General features: G+C 42.7%; 1 protein-coding gene across 1 annotated transcript in view; it reads right to left on the reverse strand.

Annotated features, from left to right (window-relative positions):
* Positions 1-24,874, reverse strand: part of LOC137320472 (EGF-like repeat and discoidin I-like domain-containing protein 3) — a 204,626-nt gene that overhangs the window by 125,307 nt on the left and 54,445 nt on the right. Inside the window, exon 3 of the mRNA XM_067982171.1 lies at positions 23,747-23,776. Coding sequence (XP_067838272.1) covers positions 23,747-23,776 — 30 coding nt within the window. The remainder of the gene's footprint in view (positions 1-23,746; positions 23,777-24,874) is intronic.

The raw sequence follows: 24,874 nt of genomic DNA on the forward strand, positions 1-24,874 counted from the left end.
TCAGAAGTTTGCTCTTTTTTCTCTTTTATTTTCCGAAGTCCTCCTTTTCAACTCCTATTCCCTGCTGTTTTTCCAACACTGCCTCTTTTTTTGTACACCCGCCAATCCAAAAGCTAAGCTCCCCACTCTGCACACTCCAATTTCTCACTACAGAATCTCTTCCAAACATTTACTACTCCATTAACTTTCTCCACCTTTGAACTACTCCCTTCACTACTATATTCCCAAATACTAACTGCGCCGATTTCATGCCAGTAAAACAAATGGCCGTGAATTGAATTTTTCCTCCATGGTTTCTGATAAGCAAGTAGACATGTTGTGATATTGGCTACAGTAAATGGGACAATGGTGTTTTCTTGAACTCGACTATTTGATTCAAAAGACTTGGGGAAGAGTAAAGGAGAAATTAAGTGAGACGGAAAAGTGAGCTGGTGGAGCAGCGAGTAGTGGTAGGAGCCAGCATGTAGAAAGTCCTACAAGAGAGGGGGCGGTACTGGACCTAATTCTAGGGAATGTGGCCGGCCAAGTGGAAGAAGTGCGAGTAGGTGAGCACTTTGGTGACAGTGACCATAATTTGGTGAGATTTAAGGTGGTCATGGAAAAGGACAGGGAGGGGCCGGAAATAAAGGTTCTAAATTGGGGGAAGGCCGATTTTAATAGGATAAGGCAGGATCTGGCCAAAATGGACTGGGATCAGCTGCTTGTAGGAAAATCCGCATCGGAGCAATGGGAGTCTTTCAGAAGGGAGATTGAGACCATACAATGGCAACATGTTCCCGTAAAGGTAAAGGGTGGTTCCAAGAACTCCAGGGAACCTTGGATGTCAGGGGATATACGAGAATGGATTAGGAAAAAAAGGAGGGCTTTTAGCAGATACAAAAGGCTAAAGACGGAGGAAGCCCTAGAGGAGTACAAAAAGTGCAGGGGGATACTTAAAAAAGAAATTAGGAGATCAAGGAGGGGCCATGAAATAACACTGGCGAGCAAAATAAAGGAAAATCCTAAGATGTTTTATAAGTATATTAAGGGTAAGAGGATGACTAGGGAAAAAATAGGGCCCATTAGGGACAAAAATGGCAATCTGTGTGTGGAGCCGGCAGATGTAGGAGGGGTTCTAAATGAATTTTTTGCATCTGTTTTCACTATGGAGAAGGACGATGTAGACATAGAAATACGGCAGGGGGACTGTGATATACTCGAACATATTAACATCGAGCGGGAGGAGGTATTGGCGGTTTTAGCAGGCCTAAAAATGGATAAATCCCCAGGCCCGGACGAAATGTATCCCAGGCTACTGTGTGAGGCAAAGGAGGAGATTGCGGGGGCTCTAACACATATATTCAGAACCTCTCTGGCCACAGGGGATGTGCCAGAGGACTGGAGAACCGCTAATGTAATACCATTATTCAAGAAGGGGAGTAGGGAAAAACCGGGGAACTACAGGCCAGTGAGCCTAACATCAGTGGTAGGAAAATTATTGGAAAAAATTCTGAAGGACAAAATTAGTCTCCACTTGGAGAAGCAAGGATTAATCAGGGATAGTCAACATGGCTTTGTCAAGGGAAGATCATGTCTGACTAGTTTGATTGAATTTTTTGAGGGGGTGACTAGGCGTGTGGATGAGGGTAACGCAGTGGATGTGGTATACATGGATTTCAGTAAGGCCTTCGATAAAGTCCCCCACAGGAGACTGGTCAAGAAGGTACGAGCCCATGGAATCCAGGGTGCCTTGGCACTTTGGATACAAAACTGGCTTAGTGGCAGAAGGCAGAGGGTGATGGTCGAAGGTTGTTTTTGTGACTGGAAGCCTGTGGCCAGTGGGGTACCACAGGGATCGGTGCTGGGTCCCTTGCTGTTTGTGGTCTACATTAATGACTTGGATATGAATGTAAAAGGTATGATCAGTAAGTTCGCTGATGATACAAAGATCGGTAGGGTGGTAAATAGCGAGGAGGATAGCCTCAGTCTGCAGGACGATATAGATGGGTTGGTCAGATGGGCGGAACAGTGGCAAATGGAATTTAACCCGGAAAAGTGCGAGGTGATGCACTTTGGAGGGACTAACAAGGCAAGGGAATACACAATGAATGGGAGGACCCTAGGCAAGACAGAGGGTCAGAGGGATCTTGGTGTGCAAGTTCACAGATCCCTGAAGGCGGCGGAACAGGTAGATAAGGTGGTAAAGAAGGCATATGGGATACTTGCCTTTATTAGCCGAGGCATAGAATATAAGAGCAAGGAGGTTATGATGGAGCTGTATAAAACACTGGTTAGGCCACAGCTGGAGTACTGTGTGCAGTTCTGGTCGCCACACTACAGGAAGGATGTGATCGCTTTGGAGAGGGTGCAGAGGAGATTCACCAGGATGTTACCAGGGCTGGAGCGCTTCAGCTATGAAGAGAGACTGGGAAGATTGGGTTTGTTTTCCTTGGAGCAGAGGAGGCTGAGGGGGGACATGATTGAGGTGTACAAAATTATGAGGGGCACAGATAGGATGGATACTAAGGAGCTTTTTCCCTTCGTTGAGGGTTCTATAACAAGGGGACATAGATTCAAGGTAAAAGGCGGGAGGTTTAGAGGGGATTTGAGAAAGAACTTTTTCACCCAGAGGGTGGTTGGAGTCTGGAACTCACTGCCTGAAAGGGTTGTGGAGGCAGGAACCCTCACAACATTCAAGAAGCATTTGGATGAGCACTTGAAATGCCATAGCATACAAGGCTACGGACCAAATGCTGGAATATGGGATTAGAGTAGACAGGGCTGATGGCCGGCGCGGACACGATGGGCCGAAGGGCCTCTATCCGTGCTGTATGACTCTATGACTCTATGACTCTATGACTCTCTCTATGAGAAGTATTGAGGATCTTCGGGGGGCTTGGTTATTGCTTGGTCTTATAAAACACCCCGGGAAATCTGCTAATGTAAAAGTATAAATAAAATTATAAAGGACTAATGTTGCATACACAATTATCTAAACATACCAAAGAATTTATGGAGATGACTATAACAAAACGCAGGCTTTTTTTTTATTATTGCAGAATTCGTTCCAGGTTCTCGGATATCTATTGGGAAAAATACTGAATTACTCAGTACAGACTTCCAACAACTACTTTCAATTCCTCTCTTCTCCTCTCTATTCTCTCTGCTAAAGATTACATTCTGTAAACGGAGGAGGAGTCATAGAATTAGCATTGTTCTACTAGTAATATCGGACTAATCCATTCATTGTATGACTATCAAAAAGACTATTTCCTCTTTGGCAATACAAAAGTCCCTCATTTTCTTTTGCAGCCTTGAAAAATCTTATTATACCCTTGGGGAAGGCATAAATGATATACTGACAAAATGATTAAATTGAACTGTTAACCAAAAAGGAAACCTAATTATTCAGGACTACTGTATTTACCATCAGCATATTAAAACTTTGCAGCTATGAGGAAACAATATCTGTACAGTAAGAGCTTGGTGGATAAAATGGTAAAAACATAGCTGCAGACTGCAGCTTTTCAAACACTGAAAACAGAACAAACAGTAGTTCATTATGATTTAGTGGATACATTGGGATGAAATTACAGTAGGAATTTTTAACATTTTAAAATAAATCTTAGTGGAAATTAACAAATCAAAATAGAACAAAAAATGTCTAGGCAGCATCATCTCAATAAAATCATTGGAGAGGCTGCAGACAGAGTCAAAATATAAATACTGTAAGACTATTTCAAGAATCCTAATACAGTACAGCAAAACTTTAAAAAGAAGTTTTGAATTTCTCCAAGCACCTCAGTTAAACAAAATGCTGCCTGAACTCTGGCTTGGCCAACATGTTTCTCTCTTTAATGCATTCTCTTTAATTCAGCAAAGTTAGAAAGGTTGGATTACCTATAGTCTTCCTCATTCTTCAATGTCAATATACAGACAAAATCAGCCATCTTCATACACATTATCACCTGAGGACAATGCTCCAATGATTTTACAGCACACTCCCAAGGTGACTCTTTCCCATTAATTCTTATCATCCACTAACGATCTAGACATTTTAGTCAAGGGCTCAGTATCAATATTAGCTAACCTTGACTTAACTGCAGTATTTGGAAGTTGAACATTTTTTTCAACGTAACTATGGAATAGGTCGCATGAACTGTAGACCTTCATTCGGAGCCTGTGATTCAACACAGAACACCAATTGGCTATTTCATCATGCATGGGTCATTCTGTGAGCGATTCTTGACTTCCATCAATTCCCTGCCTGATGTGGAACTGCAAATCGGTCTTCAACAATCAAAACGCTAGGCCTCAGCACAAGCAGAGGAAACACAAACATTGGATATACTTCTATTCAGGAACAGCTTCCAGCAAATCCAAACTGTTGTGTTGAGTCCTTTTGCTGCATTCGGGACACAATTCATTCCTCTGGATGATGTGCAACATCAGAAGGCAGCACAAATAAATATCATTTAGAAGGATTCATGGCATTCAGTGCAAATGTTGAAACCAGGCAGCCAGCCTTGACTGGTGCCGAGTGTCAATCGAACAAAGCTGAACCAAAAGGTTCAAAACACGCTGAAGGAACAGAGTAAAGAGAAATCTTGTGAAAATCGACCGGAGTCTGGATAAAAGCTTTAAAGCCTGATAGTAAAGGGTGATTACTGAAAACTGTAATAAACAATCAAAATTAGGACTGCAGGTATAATGAAACAACAATCAGGACAGCTGCCGGTAAAATGAGAAAAAATATCAACAGAGGATGTGGCTAAAATGAGATTCTTTTATACAGCTGAATGGAACAGAGTTAGCAGAGAAAGATTACAAAATTATTAAACAGGCACTAATTTACCTGCATGATTAGGGAGCAGCGATCATAGTATCATAAGGTTTAGACAAGCTATGGACAAGGACATGGACCACTAAAGTAAAAATACTCAATTGGAGGTGGCCCAATTTCAGTGGGATGAGAACAGATCTGGCCCAGCTAAACTGGAATCAAAGATTGGCAGGCAAAACTGTAATTGAACAGTAGATGGCCTTTAAAGAGGAGATGGTTCGGGTACAGTCTAGGTACATTCCCACTTGGGAGAAAGGTAGGGCAACTAAAGCCAGAGCTCCCTGGATGACAAAAGAGGTAGAGAGTAAGATGAAGTGGAAAAAAGGGGTGTATGACAGATGTCAGGTTGATAACACAAGTGAGAACCAGGCAGAATATAAAAAGTTCAGAGGAGAAGTGAAAAAGGAAATAAGAGGGTCAAAGAGAGAGTATGAGAATAGACTGGCGGCCAACATAAAAGGAAATCCAAAAGTCTTCTACAGGCATGTAAACAGTAAACGGGTAGTAAAAGGAGGGGTGGGGCCGATTAGGGACCATAAATGAGATCTACACATGGAGGCAGAGGGCATGGCCGAGGTATTAAATGAGTACTTTCCATCTGTCTTTACCAAGGAAGAAGATGCTGCCAGAGACTCAGTAAAGGAAGATGTAGTTGTAATACTGGATGGGCTAAAAATTGATAAAGACGAGTTACTAGAAAGGCAAGCTGTACTTAAAAGTAGATAAGTCACCTGGTCCGGATGGGATGCATCCTAGGTTGCTGAGGGAAGTAAGGGTGGAAATTGTGGAGGTACTGGCCATAATTATCCAAACATCCTCATTTACGGGGGAGGTGCCAGAGGACTGGAGAATTGCAAATGTTACACCCTTGTTCAAAAAAGGGTGCAAGGATAAACCCAGCAACAATAGGCCAGTCAGTTTAACCTTGGTGGTGGGGAAACTTTCAGAAATGATAATCCGGGACAGAATTAACAGTCACTTGGACAAGTGTGGATTGATTAAGGAAAGCTAGCATGGATTTGTTAAAGGCAAATCATCTTTAACTAACTTGATAGAGTTTTTTGATGAGGTAACAGAGAGGGGTGATGAGGGCAATGCAGTTGATGTGGTGCATAGGGACTTTTAAAAGGCGGTTGATAAAGTGCTGCATGGTAGGCTTGTCATCAAGATTGCGGCCCATGGAATAAAGGGGACAGTAGCAACATGGATCCAGAATTGGCTAAGTGACAGGAAACTGAGAGTAGTGGTGAACGGTTGTTTTTCGGACTGGATGGAGGTGTACAGTGGTGTTCCCCAGGGGTTGGTGCTGGGACCATTGCTTTTCTTGATATATATTAATGACTTGGACTTGGGTGTACAGGGCACAATTTCAAAATTTGCAGATGACACAAAACGTGGAAGGGTAGTAAACAGTGAGGAGGATAGTGGTAGACTTCAAGAGCATATAGACAGGCTGGAGGCATGGGCCGACACGTTATAGATTAAATTTAATGCAGAAAAATACGAAGTGATACATTTCAGTGGGAAGAATGAGAGGGCACAATTCTAAAAGGGGCACAGTAACAGCGAGAACTGGGGTTATATGTGCACAAATCTTTGAAGGTGGCAGGGCAGGTTGAGAAAGCGGTTAAAAAAGCATACGGATTCCTGGGCTTTATAAATAGAGGCATAGAGTACAAAAGTAAGGTAGCGATGTTGAACCTTTATAAAACACTGGTTCGGCCACAACTGGAGTATTGTGTCCAATTCTGGGCACCGCACTTTAGGAAAGATGTGAAGGCCTTAGAGAGGGTGCAGAAGAGATATACTAGAGTGATTCCAGGGATGAGGGACTTTAGTTATGGGGATAGACTGGAAAAGCTGGGGTTGTTCTCCTTGGAACAGAGACAGTTGTGAGGAGATTTGATAGAGGTATTCAAAATCATGAAGGGTCTAGACAGAGTAGATAGAGAGAAACTGTTTCCATTGGTGGACGGGTCAAGAACCAGAGAGCATAGATTTAAGGTGATTGGCAAAAGAGCCAAAGGTGACATGAGGAAAAACTTTTTTACACAGCGAGTGGTTAGGATCTGGAATGCACTGCCCAAGGGGTTGGTGGAGGCAGATTCAATCATGGCCTTCAAAAGGGAACTGGATAAGTACTTGAATGGAAAAAATTTGCAGGGCTACGGAGATAGGGCGGGCGGGTAGGACTAGCTGGATTGCTCTTGCATAGAGTCGGTGTGGACTCAATGGGCCGAATGGCCTCCTTCCATGCTGTAACCTTTCTATGATAAAGATGGCAACTAAGACTATTTGCATGTAAAGACTGATGAATGAAGATGAATAAAGAAACAGACTCAAAACCATAATTTAAACTCTTCTACATTGCTAGATTTGACCGTCAATTCAATCAGCAAACATGCCTTTATATTTACAAATAAGAATTTATTCTCTCTAATAAAACCCCACATTAAAGTACACATAAGAGCAGGGTCAATCCAAGATCACAAACCTAACAACTATAGTCATCATTATATTTTTTTTAAGAAGTTGAGTAATTAGACTTTAATATCCTTTAATTCTTTTCTTGGCATCAAAACAGTGATTTTTTTTCGTGGGAGAAGGGGAGAACCTGCTTTCAGAAATCAATGAGTTTGGCATTTTGAAGAAGTTTAATCAATGAGTTTGGTTATTACTGAAGTTTCACAGCCATACTATCATTTTTCCCTCATCAATTTGAAGTTGGTACAAGTCTTAGATCTAGGCCAATTTCAAGTCTGGTAGTTTGCAGTTTAGTTTTGACAAAATAGATGTCAGATTAATCCAAATTATTTGTAAATTAAAAGATACAATTTAATGCAGATTCAGATTAAAATTAAAATTAGGATTCGATTTTTATTTCAGATTTCCAGCATCCGCAATATTTTGTTTTTGTTTTATTGTTTGATTCACGGCCACTTCTCTTCCTTGAAGAAGTTCTGCTCTTTTCTCCGACGGGATTTTTGTTTGTCTCTTTTACCCTGTTCATCTTCTCCTGTTTGATCTTAAAAGCTGTTCATCTCTAACATCTTCCAGTTCTAACATCAACCTGAAACTCTGGGCTCGATTTTGCAATGCTGGCGGGTTGGCAGCGGGGGGTGAAGGTGCACGTGGCAAACCTGCATGAACCAAATTTACCATTTCCGACGCGATCGCACGTTGGTTGCTGATGATTAACGTCCTCTCCGGGTTTCGCGCCCGGCAGCTAGCCTGATTGACAGGCTGGCTGCCGTCAGGAGCTGCAATGCGAGGTTGTGGGGGGCTGGGGGGGGCGCGAGAAAGAGAGAGAGCAAGACGTCATCCGGCGCTGGACTGGAAGACCGGGGGTTGGGAAGAGAGGGGAGGATCGGGGGCGGGGGAGGGGGAGAGACGGGAAGATTGGGAGGACATCGGGGTGGGGGGGGGGGGGGGGGGAGAGAGGGGAAGATCAGGAGGACATCGGGGGGGAGAGGGGAAGATCAGGAGGACATCGATGCAGGTGAAGAGAGGAACATCGGCGAGGGAGACGTCAGACATCGGAGCAGGGTGCAAAGGTGGGTTCATTTTGTGCTTTCATTTCCGACTATGGTTTTTCATTTAATTTATTTAGTTTCTTGTTCCCTGATCCGGCCCTTCACACCTGGTTTCACCAGGCGTGAATCAGAAGCCGTGGGCAAGCTGCCCGGGTAGGTTAAAAATCGTTCTAATTACTTAATCTCTCACAGGTCAAGTGTCTTAAGTACCTCAATGAGGTACGTTTGGCTCTTTAACTGTCATCCCACCAGCATTTACCATTTTTGAGTCACCCGCCTGCACACAGGTGGGTCCCTGGGAAACTCGGAAGTCAGCGGGTTGGAGCCGGCTTCGGAACCCGAACTGGATTTCCGCAATTTTCAGAGCCCCCCCCCACCCCCCCAACGCACCCGCAATTGCCTCCTAAAAACAACCCCGTTAAATCGGTTTCTCTCTTCACCTATACTGCCTGACCTGTGTGATGTTTCCAGCATTTTCTGTTCCTATTTATTATTAATACAGATTATGTTGTGTTTGTATATATGTATTCAGGATATGAAATTGTAGTGAGTTACCCAGTGAACAAGCTACACTGTCACACATTTATTTTTAGCAAATCTGTGCTTGTCAAGCAGAGGGATATCAGTACTGGGAAATTGAACTTTTTTTTCCATATTGGCAGTATTAAATGTTTCCAGGTCAATTACAGCATGGGACAGATACAGAGTAAAGGACTCTACTCTTTCTAATTTGATGTGGAGATGCCGGTGATGGACTGGGGTTGACAAATGCAAGGAATCTTACACCACATCCCACACTCACCTGACGAAGGAGAAAGCCTCCGAAAGCTCGTGATTTTCAAATAAAACAGTTGGACTATAACCTGGTGTTGTAAGATTCCTTGCACTTTCTAATTTGTATCAATTTGGTCTAACGTTATATTCATAGTCAAGTACAGGGAATTTCCTGATTGTTCCCTCTGACCAGGCGTGTTTATATGATTGACGGTACACGTATTCTATTTGAAATGGCTGATTAGTATAAAGCACATACTTTGGAAGATATAGATGGTTGCATATGTCTTTTGGAATATCTCTAGCTCATGAGGAGTTTCAGAAAAGACTTCATGAGGTACATGAAAATGTGGAAGGAGTCACTGCTTTGGCGCATGACAATTTACTCTACAGTAAGGTGAACAGGGGCATGATCAGGAACTGGAAGTCCTGTTGAAATGATGTGATTAGTACAGTACCAAATTTGTCAAAGATAAAAAGAAGCTTAAGGAATGAGAAGTGAAATATTTTAGGCTATAAGTTCTCTGAAGATGGAATAAGACAGATTCTCCTTAAAATTGAAGAAATGGAAAAGATGCATTCTCCCACTGACAAACAAGGTATCCAGAGGATTCTTGGATTGACTAATTATCTGCATCAGTGTTTTCCACAGTTTTAAGAGGTAACTAGTTCCTCTTTATGACCGACTGAAGAATGAAGTTGACTTTACATGGGATTGTCACCATGAGAAGTGTCTGGATCATGTCAAGAAGATCACTACCACTAAAGTGCTTCGATATTAATAAGGAGGCACTTCTACAGTGCAACACATCAGAAAGAGGGCTGGTGGCACGACTCACACATGAAGGTGAACTGGTGGCTAATGCCTCAAGATCTAAACTAGAGATAAATTATATTCATATTGAAAAAGAACTCAAGAATATTGTATTGGTTTGGAGAAATTTGAGTGGTTTGTGTTTAGAAACTACTGCGCAAAGTGATCACTTGAAGCCACTTTGATAAAAAATAGTTTCATTAGTGCATCCAAAAGGCTAATGAGAATACTGTTATATTATTTAGGTTTCAGCCTTGGCCTGTGCTAGGACACTCGCACTGGAGTCAGAAGATCATGGGTTCAAGCTCCACTCCAGAGATTTGAGCACATAGTCTAGGCTCACACTTCAGAGTAGTACTGAGGGATTGCTGTTGTGTTGGAGGTACTGTCTTTTGAATGAGATGTTACATCTGCCCTCTCAGGTGGGTGTAAAAGATGCCATGGTTTTAATTGAAGAAGAGCACAGAATTCTCCTGCCATTCTAACAAATATTTATCCCTCAACCAATAACACTAAAAATAAACAACAGATTATCTAGTTATTTATCTCATTGCTGTTTGTGGGACCTTGCTGTGTACAAATTGGCTGTCGGATTTTCCTATACTACAGCAGTGACTACACTTCAAAAATACTTCATTGGTTGTAGTTCTTTGAGACGTCCTGAGGTTGTGAAATGTGTTGTATAAATACAAATTCTTTCTTTCACATCTTTAAAAATATGAATTCTGGGCACTGCACGTCAGGAAAGATGTGAAGGCTTTGGAGAAGGTGCAGAAGAGATTTACTAGAATGATTCCAGGGATGAGGGGCTTTAGTTACGTGGATAGACTGGAGAAGCTAGGGCTGTTCTCCTTGGAACAGAGAGAGTTGCGAGGAGATTTGATAGAGGTATTCAAAATCATGAAGGGCCTAGACAGAATAGATAGAGAGAAACTTCCCTTTGGCAGAAGGGTCAAGAACTAGAGGACATAGATTTAAGGCAATTGGCAAAAGAACCAAAGGTGACATGAGGAAAAACTTTTTTTTAACACAGCAACTGGTTAGGACCTGGAATGCACTGCCCGAGGGGGTGGTGGAGGCAGATTCAATCATGGCCTTCAAAAGGGAACTGGATAAGAACTTAAAAGGAAAATATTTGCAGGTCTACGGGGATAGGGCAGGGGAGTGGGACTAGCTGGATTGCTCTTGCATAGAGCCGGCACGGACTCGATACGCCGGATGGCCTCCTTCCTTGCTGTGACCTTTCCACGATTCTATGAATTTGTTGTTGTCTACAAGATAGGCAAGGCCACCCATCTTGTTGACATGCTAAGAAGAACATATCCACCTCATAAGACCAGAGAGGTTTACCAATGAGGAAGTCGGGTCAACTGAAACATGTTGGAATCAGAAAATTAGATCAAAACTGTCAATCTGCTTAAATATTTAATCTTGAGGCTGGAATTAAGCAAATTACTGGAATAAGTGAAGATCTGAAATTGTTGAGAAAGACAATTAGCAAAGGATGACCTGATACAAGAGAAGTGCTACACAAGAGTGCTGTGAATTTCAACATTAGAGAGGAACTCAGTCGGCAGGATGGACTGATATTCAAGGGAGATTCAGTAGTTATAACACTACTGATGAGGGAAGAGATAAAGTGCAGAGTTCACTCAAGCTACGTCAAAATCCAAGGTTATCTTCAGAGATCTAGAGAAGTAATTAATTGTCTCTGATGAACAAAAACAATGACATAAATATCAAGGTGTGATATATGTCTGCAGTTTCGAGCTAAACAGCAAAAGGAACTGCTTACTAGCCACCAAAAGCAGAAAGGCCCTCGGACAAAAACATTATGATTCATTCCAAATGAATGGAAGAGACTTTCATATGTTCTGACTATTACATGATTTCTTTGAATTAAACAGATGGGCCTTCTGATAGCAACACCGACAATAACCCATTACGATGGAAAATCTAGGCTACTATTTGATTTTTAAAAAAGGGAAAGGAAGCATAGCTGAGGTAAAAGCTTATTTTACATGTCCTGGTATTCCAAATGAGGTTATATTGGACTGTGGTGCACCACTTAACTCATGGAAATTCCAACAGTTTGTACAATATGAGTTCACTCATGCCATCAGTTCAACAAGGCATCCAGCAAGGCAGAGAATGCTGCTAAAGTTGAAATGGCATTTCCAGAAGAAAAATTGCACACGTTCAGCACAGGCCACACACCTTGCTCTTCTTTGTTAGTACAATACACCAAGTGAGATACTGGCTGGAGCTCATAGAACATGTGGCAGACAAACCAAGATGCTCTTGCTGACTTCTGAAACCAAGAGTAGCAAGTGCTTTAAAAGAGAAGCAGTACTTCAGAAAAGCTCAGAGAAGTTGTCAAAATTCAATTAACAGGAAAAGGGATGCTAGCACAAGTGTAACAGCAAGTGGGTATCAGATCATACAATGTAAGAACTGAAGATGCAAAGGCGTTCAAGACCTCAAGGGTTATAATCTCTGGATTATTACCCGAACCACATGCAAATTGGCATAGGGATAAGCAGATTAGGAAGGTGATCACATGGCTGAAGGAGTGGAGTGCAAAAGAGGGGTTCCATTACATGGCACACTGGCACCAGTTCTAGGACAGGAAGAAACTGTACCGACTAGGGTCCTAGCAGAAAGAATAGGGTGGTCACAAGGACTTTAAACTAGTAAATGGTGGGGGAAGGGGGCGAGGGGGGTGGGAGGGCTCAGGTGGAAAGGGTAGTTTATGTAATAATTCGAAACCAAACGAAAAGGAAGAGTGTAGAGTATTAGTCAGAAATGATGCTTTAGGCACTACAGGTAAAGGCTAAGCTAAAAGGTGTAAAGTAATTAAATCAGGAGAGAGAAATAGGAAATGTGTAAGAAAAATAACATTAGAGCAGAAGGACAGGTTAGAGTGTGTGGCCCAAAATGTCGTTCTTTACACAAACACACAGAGGAACAAATTGAATGAATTACAGGTGCAAATTCGAGGGTATGATACGGTAGCCATGGCGCAAGATGGCAGGACTGGAAACTGAATATACCAGGTTATAAGGTCAACAGGAAGGAAAGGGAAATTGGTAGAGGGGGAGAAGTAGCCTTAGTGATTAAGGATGAAGTTACTTCGATGATAAGAGAGGATATAACGAGAGGTAAGCAGGCAGTGGAGACTTTAGAAATAGAATTAAGAAATAGAAAACGATTTGAGACTGTAGTGGGAGTTGTGTATGGGCCCCCTGGTAGCAGCTGTGAAGTGGCCGAATGTATAAATGCAGAGATTAGACAAGCATGTAGCAAAGGCAGAGTGGTTTTAATGGGGGATTTTAACTTTCATATAGATTGGGATAAGCAGACGAGCTCATGTCAGAAAGATAGCGAATTTCTTGTGTGTTCAGGACAGCTTTCTGCAACAATACGTCCTAGAACCAACAAGGGGGCAGGCCATATTAGATTTAATAATGAGTAATGAGCCAGATTTAGTTAACAGCCTAACGTTGCATGAACATTTATCTAATAGCGATCACAATATGATCGAATTCAACGTTGTATTTGAAAGGGAGAAACCCGCATCAGCTACTATGATTCTAAATTTAGGTAAGGCCGACTTCAACGGGATGAGACAGAGACGGTCCACAGTAAATTGTGCAAATCTGTTAATGGTTAAAACGACAGAAGATCAGTGGGAGGTGTTCAAAAAAGAATTTAACGTGATACAGAACCAGTTTATACCCCTAAGGGGCAAGAGCTCTACTTGCCAAAAAGAAACAGCCATGGGCAACAAGAGGTAAGGGACAACATAAAACTAAAAGAAAAAGCATACAAAACTGTAAAAAATAGCACAGATCCCAACGACTGGGAGAGTTACAAAGAACAACAAAGGGTGTTGTTCTTTGTAACTCTCCCAGTTACTATCTGTTTTGGATAGTAAGAGCTACAAAAAGGGAGTATGAAAAGGAACTTCTAAGGGATTTCAAAATCAACACAAAATTTTTTTACAATTATATTAGGAAAAAGAGGATGGTCAAGAGCAACGTGGGCCCTTTAAAAACTGATAATGTAAATGAAAATAAGGAAATGGCAGACATGTTAAACTTTGCATCAGTATTTACTGTAGAGGAAGAGGATAGCATGCCGGACATCTCAAGGAAATTAATTTTGAATTGAGGATGGGGACTCACCACAATTAACATAAGCAAATTAACAGTAATGAAAAAAATAATGGCACTAAAGAGTGACAAATCCCCAGGACCAGATGGTTTCCATCCCAGGGTTTTAAGGGAAGTAGGTAAGAACATTGCAGATGCCCTAACTATAATCTTCCGAAGTTCTCTCAATTCAGGAACCATTCCTTTAGATTGGAAAACTGCACATGCCACTTTGCTATTTACGAAAGGTGAGAGAGGGAAACCAAGGAATTACAGACCAGTTAGTCTAACATGGGTTGTCTGGAAATTACTAGTCTATAATCAAGGATTAAACACCTTGAAAATTTTCAACTGATCAGAGAGAGCCAGCATGGATTTGTAAAGGGTAGGTCATGCCTGACGAACCTGATTGAATTTTTTTGAAGAGGTGACTAAAGTAGTGGTCCGGAGAATGTCGAAGGATATTGGTTATATGGACTTCCAAAAGGCATTCAATAAAGTCCCTCGTAAGAGACTGTTAGCTAAAGATGAAGCTCACGGAATTGAGGGCAAATTATTGACCAGGTTGGGAAATTGGCTGAGTGGCAGGAGACGGAGAGTAGGGATAATGGGCAGGTACTCAAATTGGCAGGATGTGACTAGTGATGTCCCACAGTGATTGGTGTTGGGGCCTCAACTCTTCACTGTATTTAACAACTTAGATGACAGGATAGAGAACCAGATATCCAAGATTGATAATGACACAAAGATAGGCAGCATTGTAAGCAGTGTGGATGGAAGCATAAAATTACAGAGAGATATTAATAGATTAAGTGAATGGGCAAAACTGTGGCAAATGGATTTCAATGTAGGCAAGTGTGAGGTCATCCACTTTGGACCTAAAAAGGACAGATCAGAGTACTTTCTAAATGGTGAAAAGCTCGAAACAGTTGAGCCCAAAGAGACTTAGGAGTCCATGTGCATAGATCATTAAAATGCCCTGGACATGTACAGAAAATAATCAAAAAGGCTAATGGAATGCTGGCCTTTATATCTAGAGGACTAGATTACAAGGGGGTAGAAATTATGATACAACTATACAAAGCCCTGGTTAGACCACACCTGGAGCACTGTGTTCAGTTCTGGGCACCACACCTTAGGAAGGACACATTGGCCTTGGAGGGAGTGCAGCGTAGACTTACTAGAACGATACCTGGACTCCAAGGATTAAATTACAAGGAGAGATTACACAAACTGGGTTGTATTCCCTGGAATTTAGAACATTAAGGGGTGATTTGATCAAAGCTTTAAAGATATTAAGGGGAACTGATAGTGCAGATAGAGAGAAAATATTTCCGCTGGTTGGGGAGTCTAGGACTAAGGGACATAAAAATTAGAGCCAGGACTTTGAGGAGTGAAGTTAGGAAACACTTCTACACTCAAAGGGTGGTAGAAGTTTGGAACACTCTTCCGCAAACGGCAGTTGATGCTAGCTCAATTGTTAATTTTAAATCTGAGATTGATACATTTTTCTTAACCCCATATCCCTTAATACCTTTGGTTAAGAACATAAGAAATAGGAGCAGGAGTAGGCCATACGGCCCCTCAAGCCTGCTCTGCCATTCGATCTGATCATGGATGATCTTCGACCTCAACTCCACTTTCCCGCCCGATCTCCATGTCCCTTGATTCCCCTAGAGTCCAATAATCTATCCATCTCAGCCTTGAGTATATTCAATGACTCAGCATCCACAGTCTTCTGGGGTACAGAATTCCAAAGATTCACAACCCTTTGTGTGAAGAAATTCCTCCTCACCTCAGTCTTGAATGGCCGACCCCATATCCTGTGACTATGCCCCATAGTTCTAGACTCTCTAGCTAGGGAAAACAATCTCTCAGCATCTACCCTGTTCAGCCCTCTCATGATCTTATATGTTTCAATGAGATCGCTTTTCATTTTTCTAAACTCCAGAGGGTATAGGCCCATTCTTCTCAACCTCTCTTCATAGGACAACCCTCTCATCCCAGGAATCAATCTCGTGAACCTTTGTTGCACCACATCTAAGGCAAGTATATCCTTCCATAGATAAGGAGACCAAAACTGTACACACTACTCCAGGTGAGGTCTCACTAAAGCCCTGTACAACTGTAGCAAGACTTCCTTACTCTTGTACTCCAACCCCTTGCAATAAAGGCCAACATGCCATTTGCTTTCCTAATTGCCTGCTGTACCTGCATATTGACTTTTTGTGTTTCTTGTACGAGGATACCAAAGTCTCTCTGAACAGCAACATTTAATAGTTTCTTACCATTTAAATAATATTCTGGTTTTCTATTCTTCCTACCAAAGTGAATAACTTCACATTTCCCCACATTATACTCCATCTGCCACCATCTTGCCCACTCACTTAATCTGTCCATATCCTTTTGCAGACTCCTTGTGACCTCCTCACAGCTTGCTTTGCCTCGTAGCTTTGTATAGCCAACAACTTGGATACATTACACTTGGTCCCTTCATCTAAGTCAATAATATAGATTGTAAATAGTTGAGGCCCAAGCACCGATCCTTGCTGCACCCCACTAGTTACAGCCTGCCAACCCGAGAAAGACCCGTTTATCTCTACTCTCTGTTATCTGTCTTTTAATCAATTCTCTATCCATGCTAATATATTACCCCCAACCCCATGAGCCCTTATCTTGTGTAACAACCTTTTATGTGGCACCTTACCAAATGCCTCTTGAAAATCCAAATATACTACATCCACTGTTTCCCTGCTGGTTACATCCTCAAAAAACTCTAATAAATTTGTCAATCACGATTTCCGTTTCATAAAACCATGTTGACTGTGCCTAATCATGTTATGATTTAAGTGCCCTGTTACCGCTTCCTTAATAAAGGATTCCAGCATTTTCCCGACGACCGATGTCAAGCTAACTGGCCTGTAGTTCCTTGTTTTCTCTCTCCCTCCCTCCCTTCTTGAATAGTGGGGTAACATTTGCTACCTTCCAGTCCACTGGCCCCGTTCCAGAATCTAAAGAATTTTGGAAGATCAAAACCAATGCATCCACTATCTCTGCAGCCACCTCTTTTAGAACCCTAGGATGTAGGCCATCAGGTTCAAGGGATTTGTCGGCTTTTAGTCCCATTAGTTTGTCCAGTACTTTTCCTCTTGTGAAAGTAATTGGTTTACGTTCCTCACTCTCATTTATCCCTTGGCTCCCCACTATTTTTGGTAGGCTTTTTGTGTCTTCCACTGTGAAAACAGATACAATGGGCCCGATTTTAGCAGGGATGCGGGTTCTCGGCGGATGGGCAAGCGGGCGCGTGAAATTAGTAGGTTTCCTGCGCGATCGTAGCAGGCAATCCACTAATTGGATTCACTTACCTGCTCCTCCGGGTTCCCCATTGCTGATCTGCGCGTCGGGCGGGCTGCGCATGCGCAGTAAGATCTGTCAGCTGGAGGCGCTCTATTTAAAGGGGCAGTCCTCCACTGACAGATGCTGCAACAATAGCAAAGATGACTGCATAGAGCAGCCCAGGGGGAAGGGTGCTCCCAGTTTAATGATGCCTCACTCCAGGTATCAATACATGGGGTGAGGAGGAGGGGGAGGACAGAGATCTTCCACCCGGCAGGCGGGAGGAAGCAGCCCGCCTCCGCCACCAGGAAGGCCTGGCTCGAGGTGGCAGAGGGGGTCACCTGCGCTACCAACATATCACCCACCTGCACACAGTGCAGGAGGCGGTCCAATGACCTCAGTAGGTCAGCCAAAGTGAGTACACGTAGTCTTTCCCCTACACTCCGTCTGCCACATCACTGCCCCCACCCCACATCTCCTTCGGCACTGCCAACACTACTCTGCCACATCACCCCTCATACCCACTCAAACCTCATCCTCATCTTATCTGCACTTACTCACCTCGCCAGTACTCACCCCGCCACTACCGCGCAACCCAATCCTCATACAATCTCATGGCTCTATCCCAAACTCACCCTCTCGTGCATCTCTCTCACGGCCAGCCTCACTCAACCTGCCACCACCTGTGCTGCAGCCACAGGGCATGCATCACATATGTGCAATAGGCAGCATAAGGCAAACGTGTCGTGAGCATGAAGGGGATGCACAAGGGTGTTTGAGGGACTGTCATGGTTGTTACTTATATTGAATTTCAGAACAACTCACATCACACATTATATTGGCACCACGACTGCCATGTCTTCGCGAATCCTGTCCGCTTTGTGCAATAATGCCCGCTCCTGGGTATCACTACGAGGACCCACCACTGATGCCACCCATTGTGTCACTGCAGAGTGGGTGTAGATGTATTTGCAGGGCTCTTCTGCGCAGACGACTGAGAGACATCGGCGATGTCCCCGGTTGCACTCTGGAAGGCTGCGGAGGAGAAGTTCGGGAGGGCAGTGGTAACTTTGACAGCGACAGGTAGGAAGATGGTGCACGGGCCAGCCAGGAGCAGCCCGGCATGAAAGAGGCTGCAGATGTCCACGGCTACATGTCGAGTGACTCTGAGCCTCCGTGTGCACTGCTGCTCAGAGAGGTCCAGGAGGCTGATCCTCGGTCTGTGGACCCTGTGGCGAGGGTAGTGCCCTCTGCGACGCATCTCTCTCTGCAGGAGCCCTCCCTCCTGCTGTACAGGTGGATGTGTCACAGCACTCTGTTGTGGAGCTCCACGTGTCAGAGGTGGACGGCGTGGATGGCGAGGCTGGTGATGCTGTTCGCCCTCCGAGGAGGTCATGACTGCAGCTACGGCGGCCCCCATCCGCAAGATGTACATCTGAGGGGGTCCGCAAGGTAGGTACATGTCTCCGGACCCCGGGGTAAGTGAGCAGGTTGGTGACTTTGACCGTCAGGAGGAGGGTGGTGGAGGCCAAACTTTGTCCCAAGTGACAGAGTGGCCTCCTGCAATGGGTGAGGGTCTCCCCCCCCCCCCCCAACCTGTCAAATGGACCTTTGCAGCTGCCACAGGCTGACAGCTGCAACACGTCCATTCGACCTGGGAGTGTTTCCCCCAGTGTGGGAAACAGTCCCATGTTGATCAAAAATCACACACAGTCCCTTGATCAGGTCAGTTAATGACCTGAAATACCAAACTAAATATTGTCAAGTGGCATCCCGCTGGCTTTAATTGCCTGCGGGATTCCCACCAGCGGGGGCTGCGCGCGCACGCCGGCGCGTCAGCGGGGAACCCGGAAGTGGGCGGGATCGAGGCGCGATCCGGTCCCGCTCCTGGATTTCGCGATTTTCGGGGCCCCCCCCGCCGAGAATGCACCCGATAGCGGGTGCTGAAATCGAGCCCAATATATTTGTTTAACGCATCTCCCATTTCCTTATTCCCCATTATAATGTTCTATTGTCGTAACTTTTCTCATTAGATTTCTAAATTTCCCTCACCTGACCCCTCCCCCCACCTTTATGTATCCAAGTTTGCTGACGATATGCAGATTAAGCTCTCCCAAGTTTCCTTTGTTACAAGCTCCTATTATTTCATGATTAATACTCTGTCCAATGGTATTGCTTCTATTAGGGGGCCTATGAACTACTCCCACCAGTATTTTCTGCCCCTTGTTATTTCTAATTTCCACCCATTTTGATTCTACTTCCTGATCTTCCAAGCCAAGATCCTTTCTCACCACTGTCCTTATGTCATCCATTATTATACACCACCTCCTTTTCCATTCTGCCTGTCTTTTCTAAATGAACTGTACCCTGGAATATTTAGTTCCCAACCTTGGTCATTTTGCAACTATGTCTCTGTAATGGCTATTAGGTCAAACCCATTTATCTCTATTTATGCAATTAATTCATCTATCTTGTTACGAATGCTCCGTGCATTCAGATAACGAGCCTTTAATTTTGACTTTTTACCATTTTTTCCTGCTCTGACCTTACTTGTTGTTGCACTATTATCGTTAAACTCTCTGTCCCTTCCTGCCACACTCTGCTTATCTTTACCCAAGATACTACACTGTTCTATTGTCTTGATTTTTCTCATTAGATTTCTAAATTTCCCCTCACCTGACCCCTCCACCACCCCCCCCTCCCCGTTTAGTTTAAAGTCCTATCTACAGCCCTAGTTATTCGATTCGCCAGGACACTGCTCCCAGCCTGGTTTAAGTGGAGCCCGTCCCATCAAAACAGCTCTCTCTTTCCCCATACTGGTGCCAGTGCCCCATGAATCGAAACCCCTTCCTCCCACACCACTCTTTGAGCCACACATTTAGCTCTCTGATTTGTTTGTCCCGATGCCAATTTGCACGTGGCTCAGGTAGTAATCCAGAGATTATTACCTTTGAGGTTCCCCTAGAGTCCAAAAATCTATCTATCTCAGCCTTGAATATATCCAATGATTCAGCATCCACAGCTCTCTGGGGTAGAGAATTCCGAAGATTCACAACCCTCTGAGTGAAGAAATTCCTCCTCATCTCAGTCTTAAATGGCTGACCCCTTATCCCATGACTATGTTCCCTAGTTCTTGACTCTCCAGCCATGGGAAACTGCCTCTCAGCATCTGCCCTCTCAAGCCCCCTCATAATCTGATATGTTTCAATGAGATCATCTCTCATCCTTCTAAACTTCAGTCGGTATAGGCCCATTCTACTCAACCATTCTACTCTAAGGCGGGTATATGGAGTTAGGTCACAGATCAGCCATGATCTCATTGAATGGCGGAACAGGCTCGAGGGGCTAAATGGCCTACTCCTGTTCCTTGAAACTGGAGACACTTGTGAAAAACAGAACTATCATTGTGCACAGTTCCAGAAAGATAATTTTTCCCCTAGTGTAAATTCAGTGTAAACAACTAGTTAAGAAACATACAGCATTTATTACTTATCAAAATAACACAATTACAACCATTTCCACATTTTCAGCTTTCATCTCATTTTTTGACAATTTCCACAGATAGATGCTTAAAGATAGACATTATGGCAAAATATTGTTCAGAAGCTTTAAATTTAAAATTCTCATATTATTTAAATCCCTTCATGGCCTCGCCCCTCCCTATCTCTGTAACCTCCTCCAGCCCAATAGCCCACCCAGAAATCTCAGTTCCTCCGGCTCTGCATTCCCCCCTCACCCTGCTATTGGTGACTGGCCTTCCATGCTTTGCAATTCCCTCCCTAAACCTCTGCATCTCCCTCTTCTTCTTTAAGACCCTCCTTAAAATCCATCTCTTCGACCAAGCTTTTGGTAACTGTGGCTTGACATCCATTATTTTCTGATTATACCTTTGTGAGCATCTTGGGACTTTTTATTCCATGTTAATGGGGCTATTAAAATGCGAGTTGTTGATGCTTAAATTTGACCAAAAATCTTCTCATTTTCCGTGCTAATTTTAATAGCGAGAAAAATACTTCTCTGTTAAAAGTACACAAAATATTTGGCAATTCTGCAATACATAGCATGTTTCCTATAGGAACAATGTTTATCATATCGAGTGCATACCATAATCTTAGCCCACCATAAGCACATAATGGAATAAACTGCAACAAAAATGTAAATTGATCATTTAAAAACGTCCTTTATACAGCTTAGGCATGTCAGCACAAAACTGGATTTTCTGGAGTCAAATATGACTATTCACAATTTGTTTCCACTAAACAGTATGCACTTTCTTGAAAAATAGCAATTTGTGTTTTGAAATAAATTACACCGCTCAATTATTTAAAATGTATTTACAAAAACAATACAAATTGTTCAATCACCCATTTTGCACAGTGTTTCAGGACTATACATGGTTAATTTTTGGTCAAAAGTCTGGATTTTCTGTTCATTCACAATCAATGAGTAGAAATTCTTGCCCAATATTCTTTAAAAAGGATCCCATTCCATTAGCCTCTCCATTCATCAGATCATCTTTTACCTTTCCCACCACCTTCAACGTGATCCAATCACTAAGCATAACTTCTCCTCCCCTCCCTATTTTTCTGAGGGACTATTCCCTCTTGGATGCCCTTGTCCACTCTTCTATCACCCAATTTCTGACTGCCCTTCCCCGGTCCATTTGTCTCTTGTCCTAAACACACTTTCTCTGTGCGATAGTAATTCGCATGTGCATCCTCTAGTCTAGTATACTGTATTCACTACTCTCAGTAGACCCCTCTACATTGAGAAAATTGAATGTAGATTTGGTGATCGCTTTGTCCCGGAAGACTATAGAGGCCAAAGATTCTTTCTGCCTCCCATTAGATTCCAATTAATTTCCCTCCATTTTGAACTGTTTTTAATCCTTTTTCTGCCTTTCTTAATGTTTCATTGCTTTATTAAGCTGTTTTATGCTCCTTTTGTAGTTTTAACACTTTTTCGTTGGCTGACTGAGATGATCTTTGTAATCATCCAGCAGTTTTTCACCTCTTTTTGGCTTTCTAAACATTCTTTTGTGCAGTGCTAAAAAGGAGCTTGCTCAAATTCCAGTACATCGAAACTGTTAATCCATCTTTTTCTCTTTTCAGATGCTTAATGAACTGTATATTTCCAGTAATTTCTATTTTAATTTGATATTTTATAGGATGATCTACATGTGGAAACTGAATTACGGGGCCTGAAAATGCAAGATAATTTGTCATAATATAATAATCTAAAACTGAATTAATTACATGTTTCTAATAAAACACATTAGAATATGTCTCTTGATGTTACAGTAGTCTACAAGCAGTAATAAATAGATAACTCCTCCATGACCTCATTGTTCTGCTGTAATCTCCTTAACAATACAATATTCAACATTTTCCCAACAGTATGTGCACTATAGTAACAACCTCACCAAATCTACTTAACTTAATTACTATTGGAAAGATGGATGCACATTTCAAGTATATCTATTGATTACATATCAAAAAAAGTCACAGGAAAACAGACATGATTTTTAATATGCACAAACCACTATTTGTTAAAACCTATGCACTACACTCTTCTGCCCATGCTAGCTAACTTCTGTATAAGGCTAAGGATATGGGCCCAGGCAATTACACCAAAGCTAGATTCCCTAGCCCAAACAAACTTGGGGCTACTGGCTGAGCTAACTATGGAGGAAGCTTCTCTCCCAAATTCCTTTAATGCACCCCATGGGAGGACTCAACCAAAGAACTAAGTATCGGTCTGATCAACTGGAAGAGTCAAGTCTGTGCGGGGTCTTAAAGGAGAGGGGACTCTAATTACAGCAACATGGAAAACATACCAGAATGCAGAATCATTTTTTTATTGGGGGTTGGGGGGGTGGGGGAAGGAGAAAGATAATAATGAAGGGGAGAACCATAAACATGTTCAGCATGTAGGCAGATGGAAATATGGCCACTAATACGCCAGGTGGATCAATTATAGCCCTGACAAAAATATTTATCAATAATATGACTGATGTAAACAGTATTCTAAAAAGGAACTGCAACTAGAATGTGCTTGCTATGCAAGTGAGTGTGTCATAATTTGTATCTTAATACACGTTATGTGCGACAGATTAGAACTAGATTAGCACCAATGTCCATTAATACCCAGAAAGTGTGTCATCCTTAATCAATAGCACTGTCTAACTGGCTACAATCATAGTGGATTAAAGTATACTTGAGTAGAACGGTGCATGCAAGATTGCCTGGTAACAGGTAACATGCATTTTCAAATGAGATTACCACTGTGCAAACAGCATACAGCAATATCCCACCTGCTGTAGTGGACTCCTCTCCATCTGCAGCTGTTGGCATTAAATATAAAGTCATTAATTGGATAGAAAACATCAAAATACTGTACAGCTGTCAGCTAAAGTACTCATGCATGGATATTTGCATCACTTAACCATCTATGGCTACTTCCAATCTAAAAACATTCAAACAATCACCTTTACAAATAATCCAAGTTACTTTAATTGTTAAATTGATAAAGTTCAACGTCAATGGTAATACAAAACAATTTTACATTTAAACTAAAGTCTAAATTTTTAACCAATTAAATAATTGATGTCATTATCAAAATACACTTGTAAACTCTGTTTATAGAATGAAGGATGGTTTCCCTGCAGTTCATTAGCATTTCTATTAAACGGCTCTAGCCAGCATGAACTGCAGAGCAGACAGCAGATAATGGGATTGACATAGATTTGTTTTTAAACACGGTGTGCCTGAAATTGGGCGGAATTGCAGCAAAAATGGTAGGAAAATGAGGTGGTAATGCCCACCCGCCACCCCCCTGCTTATGCTGGGATTGACGCTGGCCGTTTTTTCCTTGCCTGCCACGTGTAAATGCTGGGGACTTAGGGAGAGGGGTCCAACCTCCCAGCTCATTCAAATGTAATCAAATGTAAGGCTATGACCCTTACACATATGGAAAAAAAATAGAGATTTTACTTAACACTGAGAATGCTTGTGCAATGACAATCTTCTGTGCTGCCTGCATATTCCTGATTATTTAAAGAATGTATCACAAGCCATGAACTTTAACATTTCTGAAGTTGTCATTCATATGCTGAAATATAAGCCTGATTTTACCTCTGGCGGTAATCAGGTGGCTGGAGGCTGAGGCAGGCAGCAAACCTAATCCGCCCCCCCACCCCCCTTTGACTTCGGCAGCATAAGGCCCAGGCAGTTTTAACTCCCGTGCCTCAGGGGAAGTGGCAACTGGCCGGCAGGGGGGAGCAGAATATCAGGTGGTAGGAGGCCGTTGGCTGAGACCAAAGGAATGAACGTCGGCACTCAGGTTAAGTCGCGGAGAGGCAGTTTCGGGAGGGCCTCACAATCACCAAAGTTACAGCAGTGGAACAGGAGAATCCCCGAGGAAATTCATCCTCCAAATCTTT

The sequence above is a fragment of the Heptranchias perlo genome, chromosome 4, assembly GCF_035084215.1.
Source record: "Heptranchias perlo isolate sHepPer1 chromosome 4, sHepPer1.hap1, whole genome shotgun sequence".
Taxonomy (NCBI): Eukaryota; Metazoa; Chordata; class Chondrichthyes; order Hexanchiformes; family Hexanchidae; genus Heptranchias; species Heptranchias perlo.